Genomic DNA, 25,687 nt, shown 5'->3' with positions numbered 1-25,687 from the left:
GAGTGAAAGTAAAAATCATCTGCATGAGGAGGTTGTACCAAACAAAACTTTTTGATGGGATGAATGTTGCCTTGGTTTTGAGGTTGATTACTCATTTTAAGCAAAAGGAATGACTAATGTGAATGGTTGTGAATTGCCAACTTTTAATTCTTCATCAGATGATGAGTTTTGGGGTTTTTTCTTTCTTGAACAAATAGAGGGGTTATGGGATTTACCTTATAAAAGCTAAAGCCTCTTTGTTTTTGGAAGGAACCAGAATTCTGGTCTGTCAAAGTTGAAAAGGGCCTCAGAGCTTTTCTGGTGCAGGTTCCTAGTTTTACAGTTAACTGAGGACTCACTGATAATTCGTTAGGATGGTCCATGTCCTTAAGACTATAATTAGGATTATTTTTAAAATCCACTTTATTAGGAGGCAGCTAGGAGGTTCAGTGGATTGAGAGCTGGGTCTATAGATGGGAGGTCCTGGGTTCAAATTTGACCTCAGATACTTCCTTAGTGTTTGGCCCTGTTAAGTCACTTAACACTCATTGCCTAGTCTTTATTGCTTTTTTGACTTGGAACCAAAACACAGTATTGATTTTAAGATGGAAGGTAAGGGTTTTAAAAGAAATCCACTGTGCTTTTTATTGAAACCATATTCATTCATAAGTGAACCTTTCTCCCTTTCCACTCGCAGGATCTAAAAAAAGCAATGCTCAATGATAAAGATGTGTTGCCTAGACTATGTCTTAGTTTTTTGTTTTATTCCTGGGCATTTTCACCTTAGATTTGCTTTTCAAATGTTGATCGGATGCTGTTTATCAATACAAAACATGAATATCTGAGAATATTCTTTCTACTCTGTGCCTTTATTCAATGGTGCTATCCTAGGATTGCTAAATTTTAGTTTAAATTGTTTCAGTTGGCTTAGCATGCATATAGAATCTTTAACTTCATGGCTACCCAGTTTTTGAGATTGAATGTTAAGAACTTTCTTGTTGCTTTTGTGGTTTATGGGTTTCTTTTTGATTAAAAAAAATAAGCTACCAACACTTTTCTACAATGGGAACACTTGTGGTTTTGGAACAGTTCTCATCTTTACTGATTAGTGTATCTTTAGAAAGTCTGAAATCCTAGATAGGTAACCAAAGATGGTGGGGAAAACAAATAATGTCCAAGCCTCTTCCTTTTTAAAGAGTGTGACCTTAGAAAATGATAGAGTGACCAAGATCTGTTTTTCTGGACTACAGCTTATAACACTGCAATGATCTCTTATCGAGGAATGGAAAGTACTACATGAGGGGCAGGGAAGGACATATCTGTTAGAAGAATCACTGACCCAACATAGAGGGCTTTATTGAAAATTCGAGCGGTGTGGAGACAAAAATCCCTGTAAAAGGGTGGGCGGGGGCGCCAGGGAACTTGTGAAATCAGAAAATTAGACCTCATGAAAGACAAATACTCTAACGGAGAAGTAAAAACAATGGAAGGAGGGCTTAATAAATCACAAGAGAAAATAATAAGAAAGAAGATCCTGAATAGTAGCAATTAAGCTCTTATAATTCTTGAATATGAGTAAAAATGAAGTGACTATGAAATTGTAATGCACTCTAGGACATTAAGGATCAATAATTTTGTTAGTGTGAGTTTTCTCTTTATTGATATAGATCATGACCCTTCTCTGACTTTGACTTTCACTATGTCCAGTTTTGTAATGGGAGAAAGGACTATTTTCTCTATGAATTTTTCTTTGATTTTAAAAAATGAATTTCATTATTCTTTGAGAATCGTGACAAAATTTTTTAAAATTTCATTGATGCTCTTTTAAAAAGAACATCGTTGTCACTCTTGTAACTCTCACTCATCTCTTAAGTGCCTATACCTTGTAACAAATAAGTACAGTCCAACAAAAAAAATCAGCACATTGATTGTGTCCAGAAATGCATGTCTCTATTCCAAATGTTTATTCTACCACCTCTTTTGAGAAACAGAAGACATGTTTCATCATGTTTGTTGTTCACCATGTTGATCAGTGTGATTTTCCTTTACATTATTGTGGTCATTGTGTAAATTCTTCTTCTGGTACTATTTAATTTTTTCTTCATCTCTTTGTTTTCATCTTCTCTTTATTTATTTCTTAGCACTCAAAAATATTTCACGATATTTAAACACCACAATTTGTTTTACCATTCCCCAGTCAATGTGTCCACTTTCCTACTAATTCTTTGCTATTATAAAATGCCTTGTTCTACATTTTTTAAAAAATGAGACTCTTCTCATTGTCCCTAACCCTTTTGGTGTAGATGTCTATTAGCAGTACTCTTTCATTAAAGAATATGTGCCACTGCGACTTTTTGGTTATAGTTTCCAATTGCTTTTCAGAATTGTTGGGATAGTTCATAGCGCCACCAACAGTGAATTAATCTGCCTGTCTTCCAATATTTAGCATTCTCATCTTTTTTCACATTTGCCAATCTGATGATAAAAAATTAAATCTCAGAATTACATCAATTTCCATTTTTCTTAATAGTTTGTAACCTACTCTCATATGGTTATTGATAGCTTACAGATCTTCTTTTGAAAACTTCCTATTTACATCTTTTGTCATTTAGCTATTGGGGAATGTGTGCATATATATATATATATGCACACATAGAGACAGACAGAGTATGAATTCATATTATACATGAATCCAATACATATACTGGATATCAGATATTTGACAAAAACCTTATCTTGGTAATACAACATCTGGTAATTCTTGACTTCTGTAATAATAATTTCAATTCATTCTCAGAAAGTAGTAAACTGATTTTCTGGACTCAGTTCTGACCACTAAGAAAGACATGATTGATGATGTGGAAACCCTGGAGCCCTTGAGAGAAAGATACCATCACTGAGAAGAGTAACATGAGTGAAAAAGGGACTTTTACTATCCACCAATACCAACTGTCACTAGTGGAATAAGCAAGCCATCCGGACTAAAGTAGCAAGGCATCCTGGGAGAAAAATATAGGCTACCAAGTTCAAGATGGGTGATACCACTACTAACCCCTTCTCTCAAACCCAGTTTAAAAAAAAAACCCAGATGCAAGATTCCTGGGATGGGAGAATCCTTCAATACCTACTTTCTGGCTAGCTCCCACAGCCAATGTCAAGAAGGCTTATCCTTGTGGAAAAGGCCAGTGTTCCCTTCCTTCTACCATCAGTTCTAACCAATTGCCAAGGATGAGCAGTTAATCCCAAGGGCTATGAAAAGAGCAGTGCATTCCTAGATCATCACCCCTGCTTCTAGCCTAGCCACCACAGTGATTGTCCGGAAGAGCAATATTTGGGAAGATGTGATCCAGCAACTTCCTCTGCAGAGACTTCAGCTTTGTCTCTCTAACTTTAGAAGTCACAGCTACTGAAGAAAAAGAAAAAAAATACTAGTGGTACTCTTTAAACACCAGCAAAGGTTTTGGTATGGAAATGACATTAAAGAAATGCTTTCCTGCTATATATACCCTGAGCATCACTGGACCTTTTCTTCTGATTTGCAGCTGAAACCTGTATGTGATGCCTTCTTGTATTAAAATATGAGCTCCTTGAGCACAGGGACTGTCTTTTCTAATTATATCCTCAATGCTTTAGCATAGTGGTTTGCATAAAGTAAGTGCTTAATAAATACTTTTTCATTCATTCATTCATGTCATCTTAAACTGATGGCCATCTAATCATAATGGAAAGGGAAAGTAATTCTGGGGAGCATCAGACATACAGCTTGGACTTGAGGAAAGTATACTTCAAAAAGTTCTTAATACAGACAGACAGACAGATCAGCAAGAAACCTTCCAAAGGGAGATTGCTCAATGTCAGATTCTACGTTATGCTCCTCTCACACACCCCAAGCATCTTTACTTTTTTTTTTTGCATATGTCATCTTGGCATTTTGATTCTTCCACAATCATAGAGTTGTGATAAAGACTCACTGGGAGAATACTGGACTTAACGAGATAGGATTTTGTGGCAGTGGTCACTTTGGGATTATTTAAAACATTGCCTGGTTTTGAAATGCACATATTCAGATCTTTTCTCCCCGTTCAGTCCTGTTCTCAACTCATAGTCTGTGTGAAGCATCTGTTCAAGATATATAGCATTAGAGATGGACTAACTCACTGGACTGCCTTACCAGTTGTGTGTCGGAATGCAGACAATACATTTTTCCATCATCTTTCACCTGCTGGAGATTTTCCCAGGAAGTCTCTGTAATACTGTGAGACCCAAAGCAACTAGTACAATGCTGCCTTATGAACAGACACTGTGGTTATACTTGGCATCAATGGGGAATTCTTTTGTTGGGTATCTGAAAGGGACATTTCTATGACATGCATGGAGTTAACACCTTGGATAAGTGTATTTTTCCCTGTTCTGCTAGATGTCATTATTCATTTGATTGTGGAATGAAGTTAATCTCATGATCGCATCTTTTACAGAAACTTTGTATAAATTTGTATAAATTTGCTTTCAGCATTAGTTCTTTTGCTTTTGCTTTTAATATTTAATAAGAACCTTGACTGAGCAGGAGCCTTCAGAAATGGAACTTTGTTCCATTTAAGTTCAATGTTGTTTTTAAAATAAGTTTTTATTGAATTGTATTGGTTTTTTATTAACATAAGCCAGTTACTTAGTAATTTTTTTCAAGTATAATTTGATCTCATGGTCTGAGGTCTTCTATAGAAAATAATCTTCAAAGCCCATCTTTTCCTATCTCATGCTGTCATTAAGAATTTATTCAAGGAGTGTCTCAGTGGATTGAGAGCCAGGCCTAGAGATGGGAGGTCCTGTGTTCAAATGTGGTCTCAGATACTTCCTAACTGTGTGACCCTGGGCAAGTCAATTAACCCCCATTATCCAGCCCTTACCACTCTTCTGCCTTGGAACCAATACAGTACTGATTCCAAGATGGAAAAAAAAGAATATAGTAGCCATTCATGATACTTTTCATTGTTTTGCAATCTCCTCTTATATTTTAAAGATATCTTAAATATTGAACCTTGAACACATTCAATAATTGCTTTGTCCCTAGGAGTTATGGCTGAATGTATTTGGCAAGTTCTGTGCCTTAAGTACTATTACAGCTTTCTTTTATAATATTGAGGTTATGGAATCAATATATGTGTGCCCATTATTGTTGCTAATAAAGTATATTACCATAACATGTTGGCAGTTCTGTTCCATTTCACATTTGTTGCCCCCTGTGGTTTACAAATGTCCTCAAGATGATTCAGCGCAACCTAGGCTGGTGCCAAGTCTCTTCAAGCTTCTTTTCTCATCAGCTTTTCTTTTCTAATTTGTAATGTTTTAAACATGACTTTACCATCTAAATTGCAGTTACCTTTAGCTGTCACAACTCTCCCCTTAGCAAAGAGATTGTTGGCTGAGCAGGTTTCTGGGCTCTCTAATGTCCTCTTCATTGTGGCAGTTGTTTTGTGGTGGTTAAACTTTTCAAGGAAAAAGTTTAAACAGGTCAGGTGGGAGCTATTGTAATCAAATGCAGTGCTATCTTTTCATCTGTATGCTTTTTTTTCACTTTGGTGTTCATCTTGAACTTTGCTCTACCCAGACAGGACTTACTGACTGTAGACAATTAATTTCCTGTCTGTTTGCTTACATTTATATAGCACTTCTAGGTTCATAAATGTAGTTAGCTTTGTTTTTTATTGTTACTTAGTGTTAGCCAGTTCCAATGACTTCCATTTCTCCCTTGGGTATTTGCCAAATCTTGTCATTTTGACTTCTTCAAAATCTCTTAAAAATTTTTTTTTAATTCTTACCTTCCATCTTAGAGTCAATACTGCATATTGATTCCAAAGCAGAAGAGTGGTGAAGACTAAGCAATGAGGGTTGATGACTTGACCAGAGTCACATAGATAGGAAGTAGAGACCAGATTTGAACCCAGGATCTCCCATCTCTAGGCCTGGCTCCCAATCCATTGACCCATATAGTTGCCCTCCAAAATGCTTTTCAGAATTTAAGTTTATAGTACAATACAGGTTAATAAGCACTTCTATCATCTGAAGTAGAAAATAGTTTAATTTTTCTTTGCCATGTCAATTAGGATCATAGATTTATATCTGAGAAATTCTCTAGACCAGTGATGATGAACCTTTTAGAGACTGTGTGACATGTCCTCCCCCACTTAGTGCCAGGATGCCTTGCCCCCCCTTACTCTAGACAGGGGAAGGAGTAAGCACTCCCATTCGGCTGCTGGGCTGGGCAGGTGATATGAAAAATTGTTGACAGGCATGAGTTGAGAGGGGGAAGCAAGCAGCTCTGCCTAAGTCTATCTGTCTTTCTAGTAATGACCTCTGGTGGGAGATTGGCAGGTCTGCCCACAGAGAGCTTTGCATGCCATCTTTGGTACATGTGCCATAGGTTCGCCATCATGGGTTTAGACCAACTCATAAATTGACAAATAGGCTGAGATACAGAGAGTGTAAGTGACTTCCAAGTCACTTGTCACATTTTACTACCAGTTTAGGCACACAGGAGTGGAGCTGCTATTGATATTCAATTCCTAGCCCTCCAAATCCAGAATTGTTTCAACTCTTCCTTGCTGCTGAAATAGAAAGCTTTTCCTTTTGGAGGATTTGAGATTGCTTCGAGAATTCTGTTAGGAGTCTACATCAAGTGTATCCTAATACCATCTCTTGATTTGTCATGAATGAATGAAAAGCATTTATTAAGTTTTTACTGTGTGCCAAGCCCTGGGCAGTGTTAGGAATATAAATCCCAAAAGTAAATGAGCTTTTGCTCACGGAACTGAAGTTCCCACTCTACTGTAATTGGGAGACAAAGGTCAGACTTTTTGAGTAAAGGAGAACAAGTCTTATCCATCTTCCACATGACAGCCTTTTCAATGCCCCAAGAAAAAACTACCAGTGGGGAAAATATAGATACACTTCTAGTCAAATTAAGCCCCTACTACATGCCAGACACTGTTAAGTGCTAGGGATGGGATATAAAGAAAAGCAAGCAGTCTCTGCTCTCAAAGCATTGTTCAGTGGGGGAGAGTTAACACACACATGTCCAAATCAGCTATGTATAGAAGGGCAGCTATTTGGCTCAATGGATAGAGTCAGGTCTGGAGATAAGAGATCCTGGGTTCAAATTTGACCTTAGATATACCCTTACCACTCTTCTACCTTGGAACCAATACACAATATTGAATTTAAGATAGAAGATAAGGGTTTACATACCCTACCTAACCCTTATTGCTCTTCTGCCATGGAACCAATACTTGGTATCCATTCTAAGACAGAAGAAAAGGTTTTTTTTTTTTTTAAGTTATGTATACAGATTAAATTGGAGATAATCAGCAAAGAGAAGAAAATAACATTAAAGAGGATCGGGAATTTTGATTAGTAATGACAGCATTTATACCTTTGACAACAGTTAACTTTCAATCCATTTGGTCCTTACAATAGCTCTGTCAGCTAAGTCCTATTATCATCCCCATTTTACCAATGAGCAATGAGGAAGCTGGGCCAGAAAGGTTAAATAGCAACGGTTACACAACTTAGTAGGCATCTAATACAGGATTTGAACTCAAGTCTTCTGACTTCCATGTCTTGTCAGAACTCTTCACTGCCAAATGGTGGGAATGGGAGAGAAAGAGATATAAATTGACAACAGCTGTCCTTTTTCAGCGATGACCTTGGACTATATCTTCATTTTTTCCTTTAAATCATTAAAGACTGCTATTCACACCGAATTAGATTAAGCAGTCATGGTTATCAATTTTCTTGTAACTTACCACTTGTAGTCAGTTGCACCAAGAACCTTGAAATGTTTGTTGTTTTTTTTCATTATAATTGTGGTTCTTTTCATCAGCATTTTTTACACCAGTTTGTTTTATGCTGACCTTTGCAGAGGGGCTTTCGTTTCCGTTATGTGTGTGAAGGACCATCCCATGGAGGACTTCCTGGTGCTTCCAGTGAGAAGAACAAGAAATCATATCCACAAGTTAAAGTAAGTGCGCAGGTCTTTTTTCTACAGGTGGTTGTTAATTCTGGAAAACCTGATGACCTCTGGGGAGAAATAGGGTTTGGTCTTCTTAAAATCCAGTGGGCCGGGGGCAGCTGGGTAGTTCAGTGGATGGAGAGCCAGGCCTGGAGACTGGATGTCCTGGATTCGAATTTGACCTCAAATACTTCTTAGCTGTGTGACCCTGGGCAAGTCACTTAACCCTCACTGCCTAACCTTTACCACTCTTGCCTTAGAACCAATACACAGTATTGATTCTGAGATGGAAGGTAAGGGTTAAAAAAAAAAACCCAATGGCTAAATTCTTAGTGGTCCATGCAGAAATGTTGCTTAAAACAAAGATGATGTGTCATATTCTATGAGAGGAGGAGGGTGGAATAGAAAGACATTATTAATATTTCCATCAAATACAGTTTTTTGTCATTTGTATTCTTTCGTTTATAAGCACATTTTCACTTTATTTAATTTCAGTGACTCGATTACTTTGAAAATTAGTATAATTGGGATAGCTCAGTAACACAATGAATAGAACACCAGGCCTAAATCAGGCGACCTGGGTTCAGATCTGACCTCATACACTTCCTAGTGGTGTGACCTTGGGCAAGTCACTTAACCCCAGTTGCCTAGCCCTTGCTACTCTTTTGTCTTAGAACTGATTCTAAGATGGAAGGTAAGGGTTATAAAAAGAGAAGAAAATTAGTATATTTATTATTTTAAAAAATACTTCATTGAGTTGCATAAGTTAGCACTGCTTTCAGAATTATTTAGCAAAATCTTGACCTTTCTACTTTCTCCATAGAAATTCGGTGAGATAAATGCAAATATTTATTCAAAAGAACCTCCCAAATAACTATTTATTTAAAATGGATCTTCATCTGAACATCCATGTAGCCATAAAAATTTTAAAAATGTTAACATTTAACCTTTTTTATCAATTACATATAAACAAAAATCTGTAACATTTGATTTTAAAATTTGAGTTCCAGATTCTTTTTTTAATTTGAATTCCAGATTCTCCTCCTCCTCTCTTCTCTTTGAAAAGGCAAGTAATTTGATGTGATTATACATGTGCAATTATGCAAACCATTTCCATATTAGCTATGTTGCAAAAAAGAAAATGCAGACCCTAAAAAAACAATAATAATAAAGAAAGTGAAGAAATTATGCTTCAGTCTGCATTCAGACTCCATCAGTTCTTTCTCTGGAGGTGAATATTCAGATAGTCCAATGATCTTTTGTTGTATTAAGTGTGTTTATTCGTGTAAAAATAAATTTGAATTTCTTGTTTTCACAATAAGATGATAGCATGTTATGTTATTCATTTTGTGGATGACTTTTCTTTTTGATCTGAGTGATATTAATTTGAGTCAATGGACTTAGTACCAAGTTGCTGACACCATTCTGAAAATTTTAGTATTTGTTTCATAATTTAAGAATAGAACTTCTGATTATCATCAGAGTTCCTTGAACATAAAATACTTCTGCCTTAGGAAAAACATGTGAGATAAGGGAAAATCCTCCATAAAAACATCAAGTGGAGAAGTATGGATCTAGTTAAGTGGTTTTGCTAGTTTTCTCCCTTTGAGGCATTCTTACCCCAGTCCCTCATCTCTAGATAGTTAGTGCCCTTCTGCCTTCTTGAGCCCACTCCTACTCTTCCACTGAATTAGGTAAGGATCTTCTCATTTATCCCTTTAACCAAAACCATTCTCCATCTTGTTCACATTTGAATGTTTTAAGCCTTTTGTCTCTAATTGTGGAATGACAGGCATTGTCTGATTATAAAACAGGACTTCTTAACATTTTTTGTTTCCTGGACCCCTTTGACAGTCTGGTAAAATCAATGGAGCTCTTCTCAGAATGTTGTTAAATGCATGAAAACAAAATACATAGGATTGCCGAAGAAAATGATTATACACCAATTGAAAATTATGAAAAAGTTCAAGAAACAAGTTTGTGGTCCTCAGGTTCAGAAACTTCTGTTTCACAGGAATTCTAGGAATGGCAATGGGACTGTCCCCCCCCCACCCCCAGTTGGGCGTTCAGAGCCTCATTGTCCATAGTTTCCATTAGCATCCAGGATTGGACAGGAGCAGGGAAGAGGTAGAGGGCTGCTCAAAGACCCCCCAAGTGGGAGTGGGAAAGGGAGAACAGGGAGGAGACTACTAACTGAATGAGTTTAGAGGAGGAGCAGAAGTCAACTGAGCCCTGGAGCTTATAGAGTTGAGGCCTAGGAACCCCGACTATTAGACAGTAAGAGCTAGCTAGGATCTTGGTTTCTAACACATGTTCATATGACAATGACTTCAGAAGTTCATGGCGTTAGAGGAAACTGAGGTCATACACTGGAATCGATTATAGATATCAGAGAGCTAACTGTGAATTTTTTTAAAAAAACAAAAATTTCATTTGGCAGTGCAGAAGCAAACTAATTAGAGTCTTTTATGTAAATTGCTTACCATTTGTGTGTAATTACCATGTAGTACAGTAATGACTCTGATGATTGATGTTTCATTTAGTAATTAAAACTATTAATTTCCCACATATTTTATTTGATTACAGCAGTTAATATTATATGTGAATGTGTATATGCTTTAATGTTCATTGGGTGTTGGTCATATGACTTAGACATCCAGCCACACAATATGATTACCTGTGTATATTTTTTAGAGGGCACAGTAGATAGAGTGCCAGGTTTGGAATCAGGAGGATCTGAGTTCAAATCTAGTTTCAGATACTTCCCATCTATGTGCCCCTGGGCAAGGCACTTAATTAACCTCTCCATTGCCTCGCTCTTCCTACTCTTCTGCCTTAGAACCAATACACAATATTAATTCTAAGATGGAAGGGTAAGAGTTAAAAAAAAATTAGATGGCCCAGGGGCAGCTAGGTGGCATAGTGGAGAGAGTGCCAGACCTGGAGTCAGGAGGACTTGGGTTTGAATGTGGTCTTGGACCCTTCCTACTTGTGTGCCAAGCCTGGGTGCTAGCCCATGCCCTTCTGCCTTAGAGTTGTTATTAAGACAGAAAGTAAGGCATAAGAAAAGTTAGAAGGAACATTGACCCCTGGAACTTGGGTTAGCTGTAGTTTATTGCCTCACTCAGCTATCCATTCAACAAACATTTACCGAGCAATTGAGAGATTTTTCAGGAAAAGGAGAGATTTTTAGGATGAAGAACAGGACTGTTCCCTTTTGTTAAGCACTTACTATGTGGGAGGCACTGAATTAGTTCGATTCTGCAAGCCATCCTTGTTCCCTGTTGGAGATGTCAATATACCCCTCACCACTTTTGCTGCTGTTTATAAGAGCTAACAGAAACAGTTCCATCTTGAATGTTGGATACTGTTGCCGAGGAAGTGGGAGTGGAGGGAATGGCCCTTTCCATCACCTCTTTCCTTAAGTAAAGATGAGAATGCCATTAACAAAGAGCACTTCTTGTCACCTCATGTCAAATTCATCATTCTTTCCTTTGCTCTCCCTCCTTTCCTTGTTCCTGTCCCCAGTGACAGTGACAAAGGAAAGCCCCCAACTTCTGAGCAATGCCAGGTTTTGGCAGTATCGCAATCCTATACCTAATCATTAGGATATACAGTGTTACTCATTTGCCAAATATTTATTGAGCTTATTGTAACAAGCCCTGAGAGAGGAACAAAAAAGTATGAGTCTCATTGTAACCTTCCTTCTTGGAATAAATAAATTTCTTCGTTCTAAAACTACATAGAATAGGGGGCAACCATATGGCTCAGTGGATTGAAAGCCAGACTTGGAGATGGGAGGTCCTGGGTTCAGATCTGGCCCCAGATACTTCCTAACTGTGTGACCCTGGGCAAGTCACTTAATCCCCATTGCCTATCCCTTACTGCTCTTCTGCCTTGAAACCATTATGTGGTGTTGATTCTAAGACGGAAGGTAATGATTCTTTAAAAAAAAATAAAACTACATAGAAAGGCACAAATAGTTTATTCAAGTCTGGCTTTAGACACACTAGCTGTGGTGACCTTGGGCAAGTGACTTAACCTCCATTTGCCTTATTTTCCTCATCTGCAAAATGAGAATAATCACCCAACATTTTTGTGAGGCTTAAATGGGATCATTGTTATGAAATGTTTAGCATACTGCCTGGCACATAGTAAATTACATATAAGAGCTATTTTTATTATCGTCATCATTATTTTTTATGTAATAATGCATTTTCACTGCCTAGTAATTCTGTATCATTGATCACTAGGCACTCTCTGGATAGCATTGTGTGCCAGCTGAAACCACAGTTTCTCTGAAAACTTCCCAGAGAAACTGAATAAAAGTAAACGAGAGGAAAAAGGACACAAAGGTACAAAATCTATGATACTTTCATATTGTGTGATGTCCCGGTGCCCAAACGGTTTCTTATAACACATATTTCCTTCATGTACAATGAAAACCTCAACTCTGAGATTTTCCGTATTTATTATATTTTAGGGGTGTGGGGTAGAGGGTGTTTTGTTTTTCATTAAAACCAGAGCAAAAGAGAAAGTGAAAGCATACACCAAGAACTAACAGTAAGGATCTATGAAATGATGATCCTTTGGAAGAAACACAAGCAGTCTCTGGCTTGTGAAGGAAGCCATTGTCCTTTGGTCCCTCCCACTGCCTGTCCTTGCCACCATCCATCTGGACAGAAAATTGACAGGGGCGGGGCTAGGGGGGGTTGGGAGGAAGGTTTTGCATTTAGGAAAAAGACATCAGGATTCCAGTTGTGACATGCTTCTGTTGTTCAGGCTTTCTGAGCCATATTACAAATAAAGGATCATTTCTCTTTGTCTTGTCGAATAACAATGGCTTACGGTTTTATAGCAGCTCACAGTTTTCTTTCCTGATAAGAGTAGTCAAGCTAGGAATTGATTCTTGCTGAGGAAAGTAAGATGTTGATTAAATGATTTGTTCTTGTCCATATGACAAGCAAGGGATTAAGCTGGAACTGGTTAGGGGACAGGCTTCCTGCTTCTTGAATTATATTGACAACGATCTCCAGTGATGGTGACAAAAGTAAACCCCCAATTTCTGAGCAATGGCAGGCATATGAACATCCTTATCGAAAAAAAGACGTTAATTCCATTTAGGAACATTTCTGTTTTACCCACTCTCTATAAGATGCCATGCTAGGCTCTAGAACAAGGATTCATAATCTGAAGTTCTTTTTTTTAATTAAATTAAATTTACTTAATCAAGTAATTTAGACTATTTTTCCATGGTTACATGAATCATATTCTTTCCCTTCCCTCTTCCCACTCCCCCTCCTGTAGCCAAAGAGCAATTCCACTGTGCTTTACATGTGTCATTGATCAAGACCTAGTTCCATATCATTGATATTGTTTAAAGTCTACATCCTCAATCATATCCCCCTCAAGCCATGTGATCAAGCAGTTGTTTTTCTTCTGTGTTTCTATTCCCACGGTTCTTTCTCTGGATGTGGATAGTGTTATTTTTCATAGATCCCTCCGGGTTGTTCAGGGTCATTGCATTGCCACTAATGGAGAAGTCTGTTATATTCGATTGTACCAATCTCTGTGTACAATGTTCTCCTGGTTCTGCTCCTTTCACTCTGCATCAATTCCTGGAGGTTGTTCCAGACTCCATGGAATTCCTCCACTTATTATTTCTTTGAGCACAATAGTATTCCATCACCAACGTATACCACAATTTGTTCAGCCATTCCCCAATTGACGGGCATCCCCTCATTTTCCAATTTTTGGCCACTACAAAGAGCGCAGCTATAAGTATATTTGTAAATGCCTTTTTCCTTATTATCTCTTTGGGGTACAAACCCAGCAGTGCTATGGCTGGGTCAAAGGGCAGACAGTCTTTTAGCGCCCTTTGGGTATAGTTCCAAATTGCTCTCCAGAATAGTTGGATCAGTTCACAACTCCACCAGCAATGAATTAATGTCCCAAGTTTGCCATATCCCCTCCAGCATTCATTACTTTCCTTTGCTGTCATGTTAGCCAATCTGCTAGGTGTGAGGTGGTACCTCAGAGTTGTTTTGCATAATCTTTAGTTCTTAAACTTTAAATATATTGCATATATGTGTGTGCGTGTGACTTGTACTTAAATTAAAGGGGTTTCCTTTAAAATCCCATGTATTTTGTTTTATACCTTTAAAAAACTGCTTCTAAGGAGTCCATAGGCTTCACCCCACTGCCAAAGGGGTCTGTGGCACAAAAGAGACTCACTCCTCCTTTAGCAGGGATATTGAAAAATACAGTTCGTTTACAAAACCATAAAACCAAGTAGAATTATGAAAACAGATGTAAAAGGGAGGCAAGTCAGTTGTTTGGAGAGGTTAGGAATGCTTTCTAGATTTCTGGTCAGAAAGTCAGGAAGGAGGACCCCTGGGAGAAGTCGCATTTAGACTGAAACTTGAAGGAAAAGAAGAGTGTTATCTGGCAGAGAGGCAGAACTTTGGCATAGGAAGGAGCATAAGCAAAGGCATGGAGGTGGGAAAGCCTGTGATGTTCAGAATATAGCAAGTTTGACTGGAAGACAGGAGCTATATATATGTATATATGTGTATGTGCATGTGTGTATGCATACATACATGTGTGTTTGTATATAGACAAAGACAGAGAGCCAGAAATTAGACTGGAATAATAGCTTAGGGCTATATTGTAAAGTACCTTGATTCCAAGTTTAGGAACTTGGATGCTATCCCCTGCCACTTATTGGCTAATCATTGAAAGTTTTTTTATTAGAATAGTCAGATTATCTAATGTATATATTGGGAATATTGCTTGATCTTACAGAAATTTGTAGGATATATTTGTGACAAGGGAGAGACTAGAGGTAAGGAGACCCATTAGAACGTTTTGGGAATAATGCAAGCAAAGATTCTCATGTAGGAAGGAATGAGGGGAGAAAGAGAAAGCAGGAAGGGAGGAAGAAAGGAAAGAACATTTATTTATTATTTCTTTTTAATCTAAATTTTTTTTACCTATTGCCTTTGATTCAATAGTAAGTATCAGTTCTAAAGCAGAAGAGTAATAAATAATGAGGGTTAAATGACTTGCCCAGGGTCATACAGTTAGGAAGTATCTGATGCTGCTTCCAAATTTGAACCCAGGACCTTCCATCTCTAGGCATGGGTAGCCATCTAGCTGCCTCAGAAAGGAGTATTTATGAAGCATTTCCTATGTGCTAGACAATCTTTGAATCACTGGGAGTAAAGTTACATGCAAGCAAAGCATTCCCTGACCTCGAGCCACTTACATAGAGGGCGGTGTGGTGGGCAGAGCAGAGTGTTCTGGATGGAGAAGTCTGAAAAAATGATGATTGGGGTAATAGGGTGGTAGGTTGGCATGGAAGGGTTCATTTGTTTACTGTTCCTGGAGATAGAGTTTAAAGGGGGTGAAGAGTATTGTGAGGTACATTGGCACAGAAATAGCCAGAGAATGGTGGGGTGAGCCAGAGAGCAGGCAAAATAAGGTGAAATGCCCACCAGTCAGAATCCTGGGTCACAGGAATGGGACTTCCAATTCCAGACAGAAGTAGAAGTCAGTCAACAGATTGTGACTTGACTAGAAACTGGGAAGCAAATTCCATTGGTTTCCAGATGGCCAGAAGGAACAGCTCATTTGTACTTATTTTCTAATTCCTATTATAGTTATTAATGTACATATCTTCCCCTACTAGTGCTGTGTAGTAGGAAATGTTGGTAATCTGCAGGGGTGTGCTGGTAAATGTTTAACTATCAGCTTTGAAGGAGGGGAACCTAGGCATGCCACACTTCTCAGTTTAAGTCTGCATTGTTAAAATTTCTCCATCCTTCTCTTAAGTCTCACAATCGACAACAATAAATCAAACCCAAGTTTGTAGCATTTTTGAGGTGTAACTGATTACACTGAAAATGTAATCATCTACTCGTCTGACCTGGTTCTAGCACACCGAGGAGAGTCAGGAAGTCTGGAGCTCTAATCCCGGTTTGGGTCACTAACTCACTCGAGGACTTTTATAAGTCACTGCTTCTCTGGCCTCTGTTTCCTCAGCTGTAACACGAAGGAGTTCCCTTCAAACTCTAAAATGTAATCACAGAACCTTAAGAGATGGAAGAGACCTCAGTGATCATTGAGGCTGTCTCCTTCCTATAACAGGAATAATCGCTGTGGATATTCCTGTCAACCATCCAGCCTCTGTTTGCACAATTCTGATTCCTGAGACAGGCTGCTCGTTATTCTTCAGGAAAATAATTGTTGTTCAGTTGTTTTCAATCATGTTTGACTCTTCGTTTCCCTATTAAGGATTTTCTTGGCAAAGATAATGGAGTAGTTTGACATTTCCTTCTCCAGCTCATTTCATGTGAGGAATCTAAAGCAAAGAGTGTTAAGTGACTTGTTCAGGGTCACACAGCTATAGGTCAGAGGCTGAATTTGAACTCAGGAAGAAGAGTCTTCCTGACTCCACACCTAGCACTCTAGCTGCCTACAGTAATTGTTATGTATGTACGTATCTGGTTGCAGGCACACATGTGTATGTGTACATATATAAACAACCATGTATATTTTTAATTAATATAATTTATTTCCAAGTATCTCAGCTCCTCTCTTCCCCCCACATCATAGATGGCATCATCTGGCAAACAGACATGTAGATATACATTCTGTTGTTTTTGTTTCTATTTTCCAAATCATTCTCTGATTCAAGTATTAAGTCTGTAGCTGCATATAATGTCTTTTTGGCTCTCTTCACATTGCTGTTCATTATCTCATGTGGTTCTCTCCATGGTTGGTTGTTTTTTTTTTAATTAGCCTGCTCATCATTTCTTATGGCACAATGGTATTCATTGGTTGTTCTTCTATTGAGCTGAAATCTACTGCCTTGTAGCTTCCACTGACTGTTCCTTCCATGTTTGTCTCTGTCTCTCTCCCTCTCTCCCCCCAAGATGAATGTCCAATCCCTCTTCTACATGACAATAAAAATGTCAACAATAACCATAGCTGGCATTTATCTAGGCTATAAGGTTTGTAGAGCACTTTTTATGAGAGGTGCTATTATTATCCCCATTTTACTGATAAGGAAACTGAGGCTGACAGAAATTAAGTAATGTACCCAGGGTCACACACAGCCCATACGTGCTTAAGGCAAGATTTGAACTCAGATATTCTTGATTCCAAATCTAGTACTGAATGGACTGTGCTACCTAGCCACCCACTTCAGATATTTGGAATGGAGTGCCAAAGTCTCATATATGTAGAAGAGAGCAGGAATACTTTACAGAGGATGTTCTTGATAAATACAGGTGGCAGTAGGATATCCAGGTCACAAGCGCAAGCTACTTTGTGAGGAGGTGGTTTAAAAAGAGAAGGGGAAGAGGGAGAGCTAAAAGTACCAGGAAGTCTTGAGCATGTAGGGGTAGATGTGATGACCTCTTGTCAGGTGATCTTATTTTCTGCTCAATGCGTATTGAGATTATCAGTGAGGGAAAGTCAGTGATTGGAACATTTAAGAACTATAGAAAAGATTTTGAGAAGACACTGTGCAGTGTTAGACAAGTTCGAAGGATCAGAGATTTAGAGTTGGAAAAGGCCATGTTGTTCAATCGTTTTCAGCTATTTCCAACCCTTTGTGTCTCCATTTGGGATTTTCTTGGCAAAGATACTGGAGTGATTTGCCATTTCCTTCTCCAGATCATTTTACAGATGGAAAAACTAAGGTCAACAGGGTGAAGTGACTTGTTCAGGGTCACAGAACTAGTAAGTATCTAAGCATGGATCTGATCTCTGGAAAATGAATCCTAACTCTAGGCTTAGCACTCTCCACCACTCATGCCCTGGAAAGGACTTTAGGGATCATGTGATTTTAAGACCCATAAGCGAAATCCAATGATGCTGAAATTTGAACTGTGGCCCCTGGATTTCAAGTCCTATGCTTTTTCAACTAAGAAATACATAAAAAGGGAATTGTAAAGCTTTAGTAAAGGGCCAAATGAGTATTTACTTCATTTTATTATAATGAAATAATTGATTATGAACTTATATAAATATCAAAGTGAATTGCACATGTATTTATAACTCTTTATATTTTAGAAAATTCATCTTAATATGTAAAATAGTTCTAACATATTTCTACTCCCTCTGTCTGCTTTCATTCTTTGTCCAGTGGCTTCTTTGTTTATACAGTTTTCCTTTTCTGAATTCTTGCAATCAATAATCAGAAACTCTCCTGGTTCTGCTTCTTTGCTCCACCTTAGTTTTTGTACATATTTTTCTCAGTTTTCTTACAGTCCTTTTTTGTTCTTTTAATTGCATTGTGATATTCATTACATTTATATACAGTTTATTCATCTTTTTTTCCAACTACTGAATGGTTAAATATTTTTAGTTCTTTATAATGACAGATAATATTGCTAGAAATAGCTTCAATGAATAGCTCCTTTTTTCTCCTCTCTGATAACACTTCTTGAGTATATTCCCAATGATAGGATTATTGGCTCAGAATTATGTAATTCTTATATAATTGTTAAGCCTCTCCAAAAAGTCATACAGTTTGGAATTCCGCCAATAATATATGAATGTCCTTATTTCCTAACAATCCTGTCACCTTTCAGTTTTGTCATTTTTACTTAATTTGTCAAGCTTGAGGGTGTAAAGTTACTTTAATTTTGACCTTTCTTATCAGCAAGGTTGAATATTTTTTCAAGTTATTATTTATAAATGTGAACCATATTTTATCAATTTCTTGTCTTATCTACTTTGACCATTTATTTACTAGGGACTAAATCTTCCCTTCAGATATTTGTTGCTATTTCTGAAGGATCATTCACATTTTACTCTGTATATGAGATGCCAGGAGAACTTAAAATTATTTTTTGCCACATTGCTAGAAAGTTTTCCCAAGAGCATCCACAAACACACACACACACACACACACACACACACATCCTTTCCTCAATTTTTATTTCCTGTGGGGGTCTATGTATTTGGTTCTATTCCTGAGATCTCTATTGTGTTTTATCCTTCTGCCTGTCTATTTTGTGCCTAGTAAAAGATAATTTAGATGATGACTTCTTTATTATATGCTTTACAATGTGGGAGTTTTAGTCTATTTTCATTCATTTTCCCCCCATAGTCTCCCTTTGTTTTCTCATATGAATTTTATTATTGCTCAAACCAGCTCTATAAAGAAACTCATTCATATTTTGATTGGCACGACACTAAATCTAAACCTAATTTCAGTATTTTTACTCCATTATGTTGTGCCAACCCATCCATGAACATTGGAGTATACCTACACTCATTTAGACCTTCTTTCATTTCTGCCCATGCAATTTCAAGTTATTATTATTAGGTCACATTGTGTCTAAGTAAATCAATTTTCCTGGTTTTTTTTTGCTGCTCTTATTTTGAAATTAATGGATATGTAGGTTTTGTATAAGAATATGAATGATTTTAAAGGATTTATCATTTATCCTGTAAATCTGGCTGAATCATATTTTTTTTTAGTGAATCAGTAGGTAAACATTTATTAAGTGCCTGCTGTGTGATGGGTACTGTGCTAAGGAAACCAACTGATTTTGAAATAATCATAACGTGTTCAGATTATAATTTGATATTTTTGCTCCCTGCCTTCATTCTTTGAGTTCCTTTTTATTTGTAGCATTTCTGATAACCACATCAAATAGAAATACTTTGCTTTGTATCTATTTTTAGTGAGAATTCTTTCATGTTAGTCCATTGTAGAAAATTTTCTCTCTAGGCTTCATGTAGGTATTTTTTATTGTTTTTATCTCAAATGAACACACTATTTTAATCTGGATCTTTTCTGTATCTTTAAATTCATTAGTAAGATTGACTTACAAAGTCAGGCCTGGTTTTGGGGTTTTTTTTTAGTACTGTCTCATCAGATAATATCAAGGCTATGTTTTCCTCAGACAAAGCACTTGGTAGTATAGCATCTTTCTATCTAATCAATGAAGTATAATATTTGTTTGCACTTTGAAAGCATGGAAAAAATACTCCCATCTGGACTGTTTTTTTTTTTATGAAGGACAATTTTTTAAGTCTAATTTCGTTCTTTGAAATTGAGATTTGTTCTTTTATTTTCTCCCATTATATCAGTTGTGGTGATTTTGTATTTTGAAAGTACTTATCCATTTCACTTAATGCCTCAATTGTATTACCTGATGAATTAATTTCTTCCCTATTCATTGTAGTTTCTTCTTTTTATTTCAATGTCTGTTTTTATCATTTGTGTTTTTTCTACTTTCCTTTCTACTTCATTCTTTTTCTAATTTATTTAGGTATAGACTTAATCCATAGAAATCATTTTTTCACTAATTAATCTAGACATTCATCACTATCTATTTGCCTCTAAAAATTACTTTGGTAATACCTAAGTTTTGATAAGAAAGTATTGAAATTTATTGTAATTTTTAAAATTAATTGTTTTTTTAAATCAACAAAGAATATGCACAATAGGATCTTGTATTCTCCATAGCTCTCAATCAGTTGTGGAACTATAAAAATGGAGTCTGCTGTAGAAAATAATCTATGAAATTCTCTCTGTTCCTTTTTCATTTTTTCATCAAAGATATCTTCAATTCATGCATAGATCATTCTTATAAAGATTTTTAAGGTTTTATAATAATAAAAATAATATTAAGTAATTTTTGTATAGTACTTTACAATTATCTCATTTGCTTCTCATCTGGGAGCTAGATGCTATTATTGTTTCCATTTTACAATTGAGGAAACTAAGTCAGACAGTTAAGTGATCTGCCCAAGGTCATATAGCTACTATCTGGGAGTGTATTTGAACTTGGGTCTTCCTCACTCTGAACTTGGTGCTCTATCCACTGCATTACCTAGCTGCCATTTAGGCGTCTGTTTGTGGTTCTTCATTCATATGAGAGAGAGAGAGAGACAAAAACAGACAGACAGACACAGAGAGAGACAGAGAGAGAGACACACACACAGAGAGAGAGAGAGAGAGAGAGAGAGAGAGAGAGAGAGAGAGAGAGAGAGAGAGAGAGAGAGAGAGACACTCTGTTGAGAGACTGCTGACCCTGGATTTGAGATGGGCATCTGCTGTCTAGACTTCTGTGTTCTTTTCCATCCTTCCTTGGCTAGCTAGGAGGGGATAGAGTGGTTTCTCCAGTGATTGCTGCCAAGTATTCATATACTTTCTTTTCTGATGCATAATGAACAGGGAGGTGCTGGCCTTGGAGTCTAGACCTGGGCTCTCATCCTGCCTGACGCTTACTGGTTCTGTGACACTGGCTGGGCTCTCTAAAATGAGGGGGTTGGACTCCAGGGGCCCATAAGGTTTCTACCAGAACTTGCTCCCCTACTCCCTACTCTGTGATCTACCCAGAGGCACAACAGGGTTCCCTTCTTAGACCTTTTTGGTCCAGTCCCGTACCATCACGTCCTGTTTCCTGTCTGTCTTCACTCCTGGTGCTGGGGAAATCATAAACTAACATTTCTATGGCCCTGAATGTTTGCAAAATGCTGTACATATATGTATGTAGGATCTGATGGCCTTTGAAGGCAGAGAATCCCCCAGATACCTCTCAGCCTCGTCTTCTTTCAGTTCAGGAAGCACCCAGAGACTTCAGGGGTGGCTTTAGGAAGAACAAGACACCAGCTGCCTCCCTGATCCAGAATGCTCTGGTCTTGTGGAGTCTGAGACAATGGAGGCAGCTGTATCTATATTTCCCTCTTCTAGGTTCAGGGGTAGACTTGTGGGTGGCAGTAAGTGTACTGTTGTGTGAATGTGCGTTTCTGTCTCTGGGTCTCTCTGTCTCTCTCTGTCTCTGTGTGTGCCTCCCTTTCCCTCCTCCCCTCCACCCTCTCTCTATAGCTGTCTTTCTCTTTGTCTCTTTTTCTCTCTCTCTTTTCCCCTCTCTTGTTTTTCTCTCCTCCTTTCTCTTTTTTCTTTCTTTCTCTTCCTTTCCCTCTTATTATTTTCCTCTTTCTCCTTCTGTTTCTCTTCTTCGTTTTTTTTATTCTCTCTTCCTTTCTTTCTTTCTTCCTCTCTTTTTCTCTCTCTCATTCAGCCTCCCCACTCTTGCCTCCCTCCTTGCTACTTCCCTCTTACCTTTTGCATTGGAATCTGATTGATATGATTCATATTCTCTATCTTGGATCTTCTTAGAAGCCTAGCTCTTCTTATTTATGTAAAGTAACATGGTAGGCAGCTGTTTTTAGGGTCAGTTCTCTACTCCAGTTCTTCTTCCCTAGTCTCTTTGCTCCTTCTCCCCCTCCCCCACTTGCTTTCCCACCTATCTGCTCCTTGCCTAGCCCAGCAGCCCCCCAATATATACCCTGGGGGCAGCCCCTGTCCTTTTGTTAGGATGGCTGCCAACTGGAGACTTGAGCCAGGATCAGAGCAGATGATAAATGGATAAATGTTAAGAGCAACAAGGGAGGGTTTGGGGATCAAGGGTCAGAGGGCACACTTGCTGGGAGCAGAGGGAGAGTGAAGGAATCCATTGCAAGACTTAGTGACAGGGCTTGGACTAAATCTGGCAGCAGCAGAGAGTGATAGGTCTCTCCAAAAGTTCTACAGAGGCAGGATGTGGTTTCTTGGACACAGTACCCTATTAGCATTATTACATGTTATACTGTTATATGATATAGTGCCAGATCCCATTATGCTCTTAAAATTACTGAGGACCCTCCCATGACCTTTTGTTTACTATATTATATGTATAACCCATTGAAATTGCTTGTCAACTCCGGGAGGGGAGAGGGAAGAGCAGAGGGAGACTAGAAGAGTCGTGTAATCATGGGGAAATTTTAAAAAATATTTACTGTATTAGAAATAAAACTAATAATTTAAAAATATTTGTTATTTTAAAATGAACAAATCCACACATGTTAAGATAAATAACATTTTATGTTAACTCACTAACATTCTTGTGGTCTGATAACAGTATGTAGCTATCAGCTGAATAATGGAATTGAATTATTCCTTGGTCTCTAAAATACACTGTTTTGAGGTATCTTAAAATGTTTATAAAACTGTCTTTTTTATGTACTTAAAAGAATTGAGTTGCATTCTATTCCACCAATTTATGCACATATAAACCCTGGAAGTCTAGGAAAATACAAGTGTTACACACACAAAAAAGCTAAATAACATTTTTAAATGAAAAATAGTGGCATTTTCAAAAGTATTGAGGAATGACATCGTTCTTTTTATTTATTTATTTTGCATATCTCTTTAATATGTGACTTAACAACAGTTATAATTTCATATCTGTTTCTGTGTTTAATATGTGGCAATGTGTTGTTTTGCTAACAGCCTCTGAAGAAGAAACATCTCACATAAATATACCATTGGAAAAGGGAAGAGTATTTTAAAAGCCAAATAACATCTTAGTATTATTATAAAAATAATTTTGAGATGACATTTTTTCTTTTCCCAATTATATGTAAAAACAGTTTTTAACATACATTTTCCTTCTCTCCATTCCTCCCTTCCTTTTCTCCTCCCCCTGAGACAGAAGCAATTTGATCCAGGTTGTACATGTGTGATCACGTAAAACATATTTCCATTTTGGTCATGTTGTGAAAGGAGATTCATATAAAACAAAAACCCAAAATAAACACATATATTCTCTCTCTCTTATACACACTCAAAGGTTAAAATAGCATGCTTTGATCTATTTTCAGACTCTGTCACTTCTTTCTCTGGAGGAGGACAGTATTGTGTATTCGAAAATTATTTTGATCTCACGAACCCCCTGAAAGATTCTCAGAGACCCCCCAGGGCTCCTAGGTAGCACTTTTGGAGATAGAATGTTGGGATTCAGGAAGCCCCAAGTTTGAATTCTGCATCAGGCCCTTAAGATTTCTTAGCTTTTCATTCTTCATCTATACAACTCGGATAATCATAGCACCTTCTTCCCAGTGTCCTTGTGGAGATCAGATGAGACCATAGGTGGAAAGTTCTTTGCAGATATTTGAGCTTTGTGTAAGTATCCGCTATTATGATGTCGTTATGTTCACATAGTCGGCTTGCTTTGTGCTCTGACATTTCTGACTGTTGTAGATCTCTCTCTCCCTCCGTTGTCTCCAGGTTATTGAGATTTTAGATCAGATCTTGCTATAGCAAACTCTTAAGAAAGTTAGATACAAAACTGAAGGAAAAAAAAAAAGAAAACCAAACGTCTCCTGTCTGAAATATCATCTGAATGGAGACTTTAGTAGGTTAGAGATTTCATTCTCTTTCTACCCCTAATTCCTGTATCAGTTCAGAGGTGACTGGAGATTCCTGGTCTCAAATTCTTTCTCCTAGAAATCTCCAAAGAAATGATCATATGGCCTTTGTCTTCCCAAGACAGAACTGGGCTACAGAGTGAGCCCTCCTTTAATTTTCCTGCAGAACTCTTAAATACATTGGACCTCTGGGAGTCAAAATACATATACTCTAGGCCCTCCTCTTCCTCCTGTACATAATGCCTCCCTTTCAGGCTGTGGAAAGAGATGGGTAAAGCTCTTTCTGGCTACCCCTCCTTACAGAAAACCAACCTGCAGTGTGGAAAACCTGGGTTATTTCTGTTTTTAATATTTTGATAACTATATTTCAATAGAGTTCATTTCTTTTGTGATCCTATATATTTTATGTTTTATATTTTAAAATGTTATGCAGAGAAGGAGTCCACACACAGACTGTGGCAGACTGCCAAAGGGGTCTGCAGCCCCAAAGGACCCCTGCCACAGAGAAGACTATATTGTGATTTTCTGTAGAAAAATAGTAGATGGGAGAAGAAATCAGTGACTAGCAAGTCTAGAACCTCATCTCTCATTATTTTTATCTTTTTTAATAGCCAATATTGTCTTCCTTTTCGGTATTGCTTTTAATAGCATTTGGTGTTCCCTGTACACCAATTTCTTTATGCTAACACCTGATGGGAGAGGCTGGTGAATAAACATATGCAACTTCCTCTAGGCCTCAGCTTGTTGCTGCCTGCCTTTTGACTCAGCAAGGTGTTCCAGTAAAGGCTAGCTTCCCTCTCTTTCCCGAAAGTCATGCCAGAGTTTTATTATCAGCTCAAATGGGCTGCCTCATTTTGGGGGTGATCTCCTGGAGACTTAAGGAGAGCCAGTGGAATCCCAGAAACTCCCATTTCCTAGTCCATATTTAAAGGGACAAAATTCCTAACCCCATCTGACAAACCGGGGGGCTCTGGAGCGGTGCTAAGAGATCAGGAGGATCATCCCTCAAACTGGGGGTTCGTGTGGGCGTTTGACCCAAGTGGAGCCTGGAAGAAGGCTGAGCAAGGCAAAAAGGAGCACATCTTTATCACTGAAATGGTAAAGGAATAAGTGGTCATCCATTAAGATGGATATTCTTCCTCTTGCCATAAATATTAAACATACAGTGTGAATTAGGCTTTGAAATCACGATTTATCTCTGTGTGGCTTATTATAGCTTACAGGCTCCCCAAAGCTGGCCTGCGTTATAGTCCTATATATAGACATAGCTTCGTGTTGAGCAACAGGCTTTTGGCTGAAATGTCTGGATCAGCAAGGATTTGTCTTTGATGAGGAAATAAAGGTCTGGGCTCAAGGCCACTCATGTAAACACTCATCAGTAATATAAAGCACTATTGTCCTGATAAGGGTTAAAGCTGGCTGCAATGCCCCAGCCATGAAGTGTCTCACATACACACTGTTTGGGTTGTTGGACAACTTCATTCG

At 37.8% G+C, this 25,687-nt stretch overlaps 1 protein-coding gene across 8 annotated transcripts in view; it reads left to right on the top strand.

Annotated features, from left to right (window-relative positions):
- NFKB1 (nuclear factor kappa B subunit 1) overlaps positions 1 to 25,687 on the top strand; it is a 167,646-nt gene that overhangs the window by 59,470 nt on the left and 82,489 nt on the right. For all 8 annotated transcript variants that reach the window (XM_007495877.3, XM_056803144.1, XM_007495876.3 and 5 more), the window contains exon 5: positions 7,895 to 7,993. In XM_007495877.3, the coding sequence (XP_007495939.1) occupies positions 7,895 to 7,993 (99 nt within the window). The remainder of the gene's footprint in view (positions 1 to 7,894; positions 7,994 to 25,687) is intronic.

Source organism: Monodelphis domestica, chromosome 6 (genome assembly GCF_027887165.1).
Source record: "Monodelphis domestica isolate mMonDom1 chromosome 6, mMonDom1.pri, whole genome shotgun sequence".
NCBI classification, from domain to species: domain Eukaryota; kingdom Metazoa; phylum Chordata; class Mammalia; order Didelphimorphia; family Didelphidae; genus Monodelphis; species Monodelphis domestica.
The sequence above is the reverse complement of the archived record's forward strand: the minus strand, read 5'-3'. Positions and strand labels throughout refer to the sequence as shown.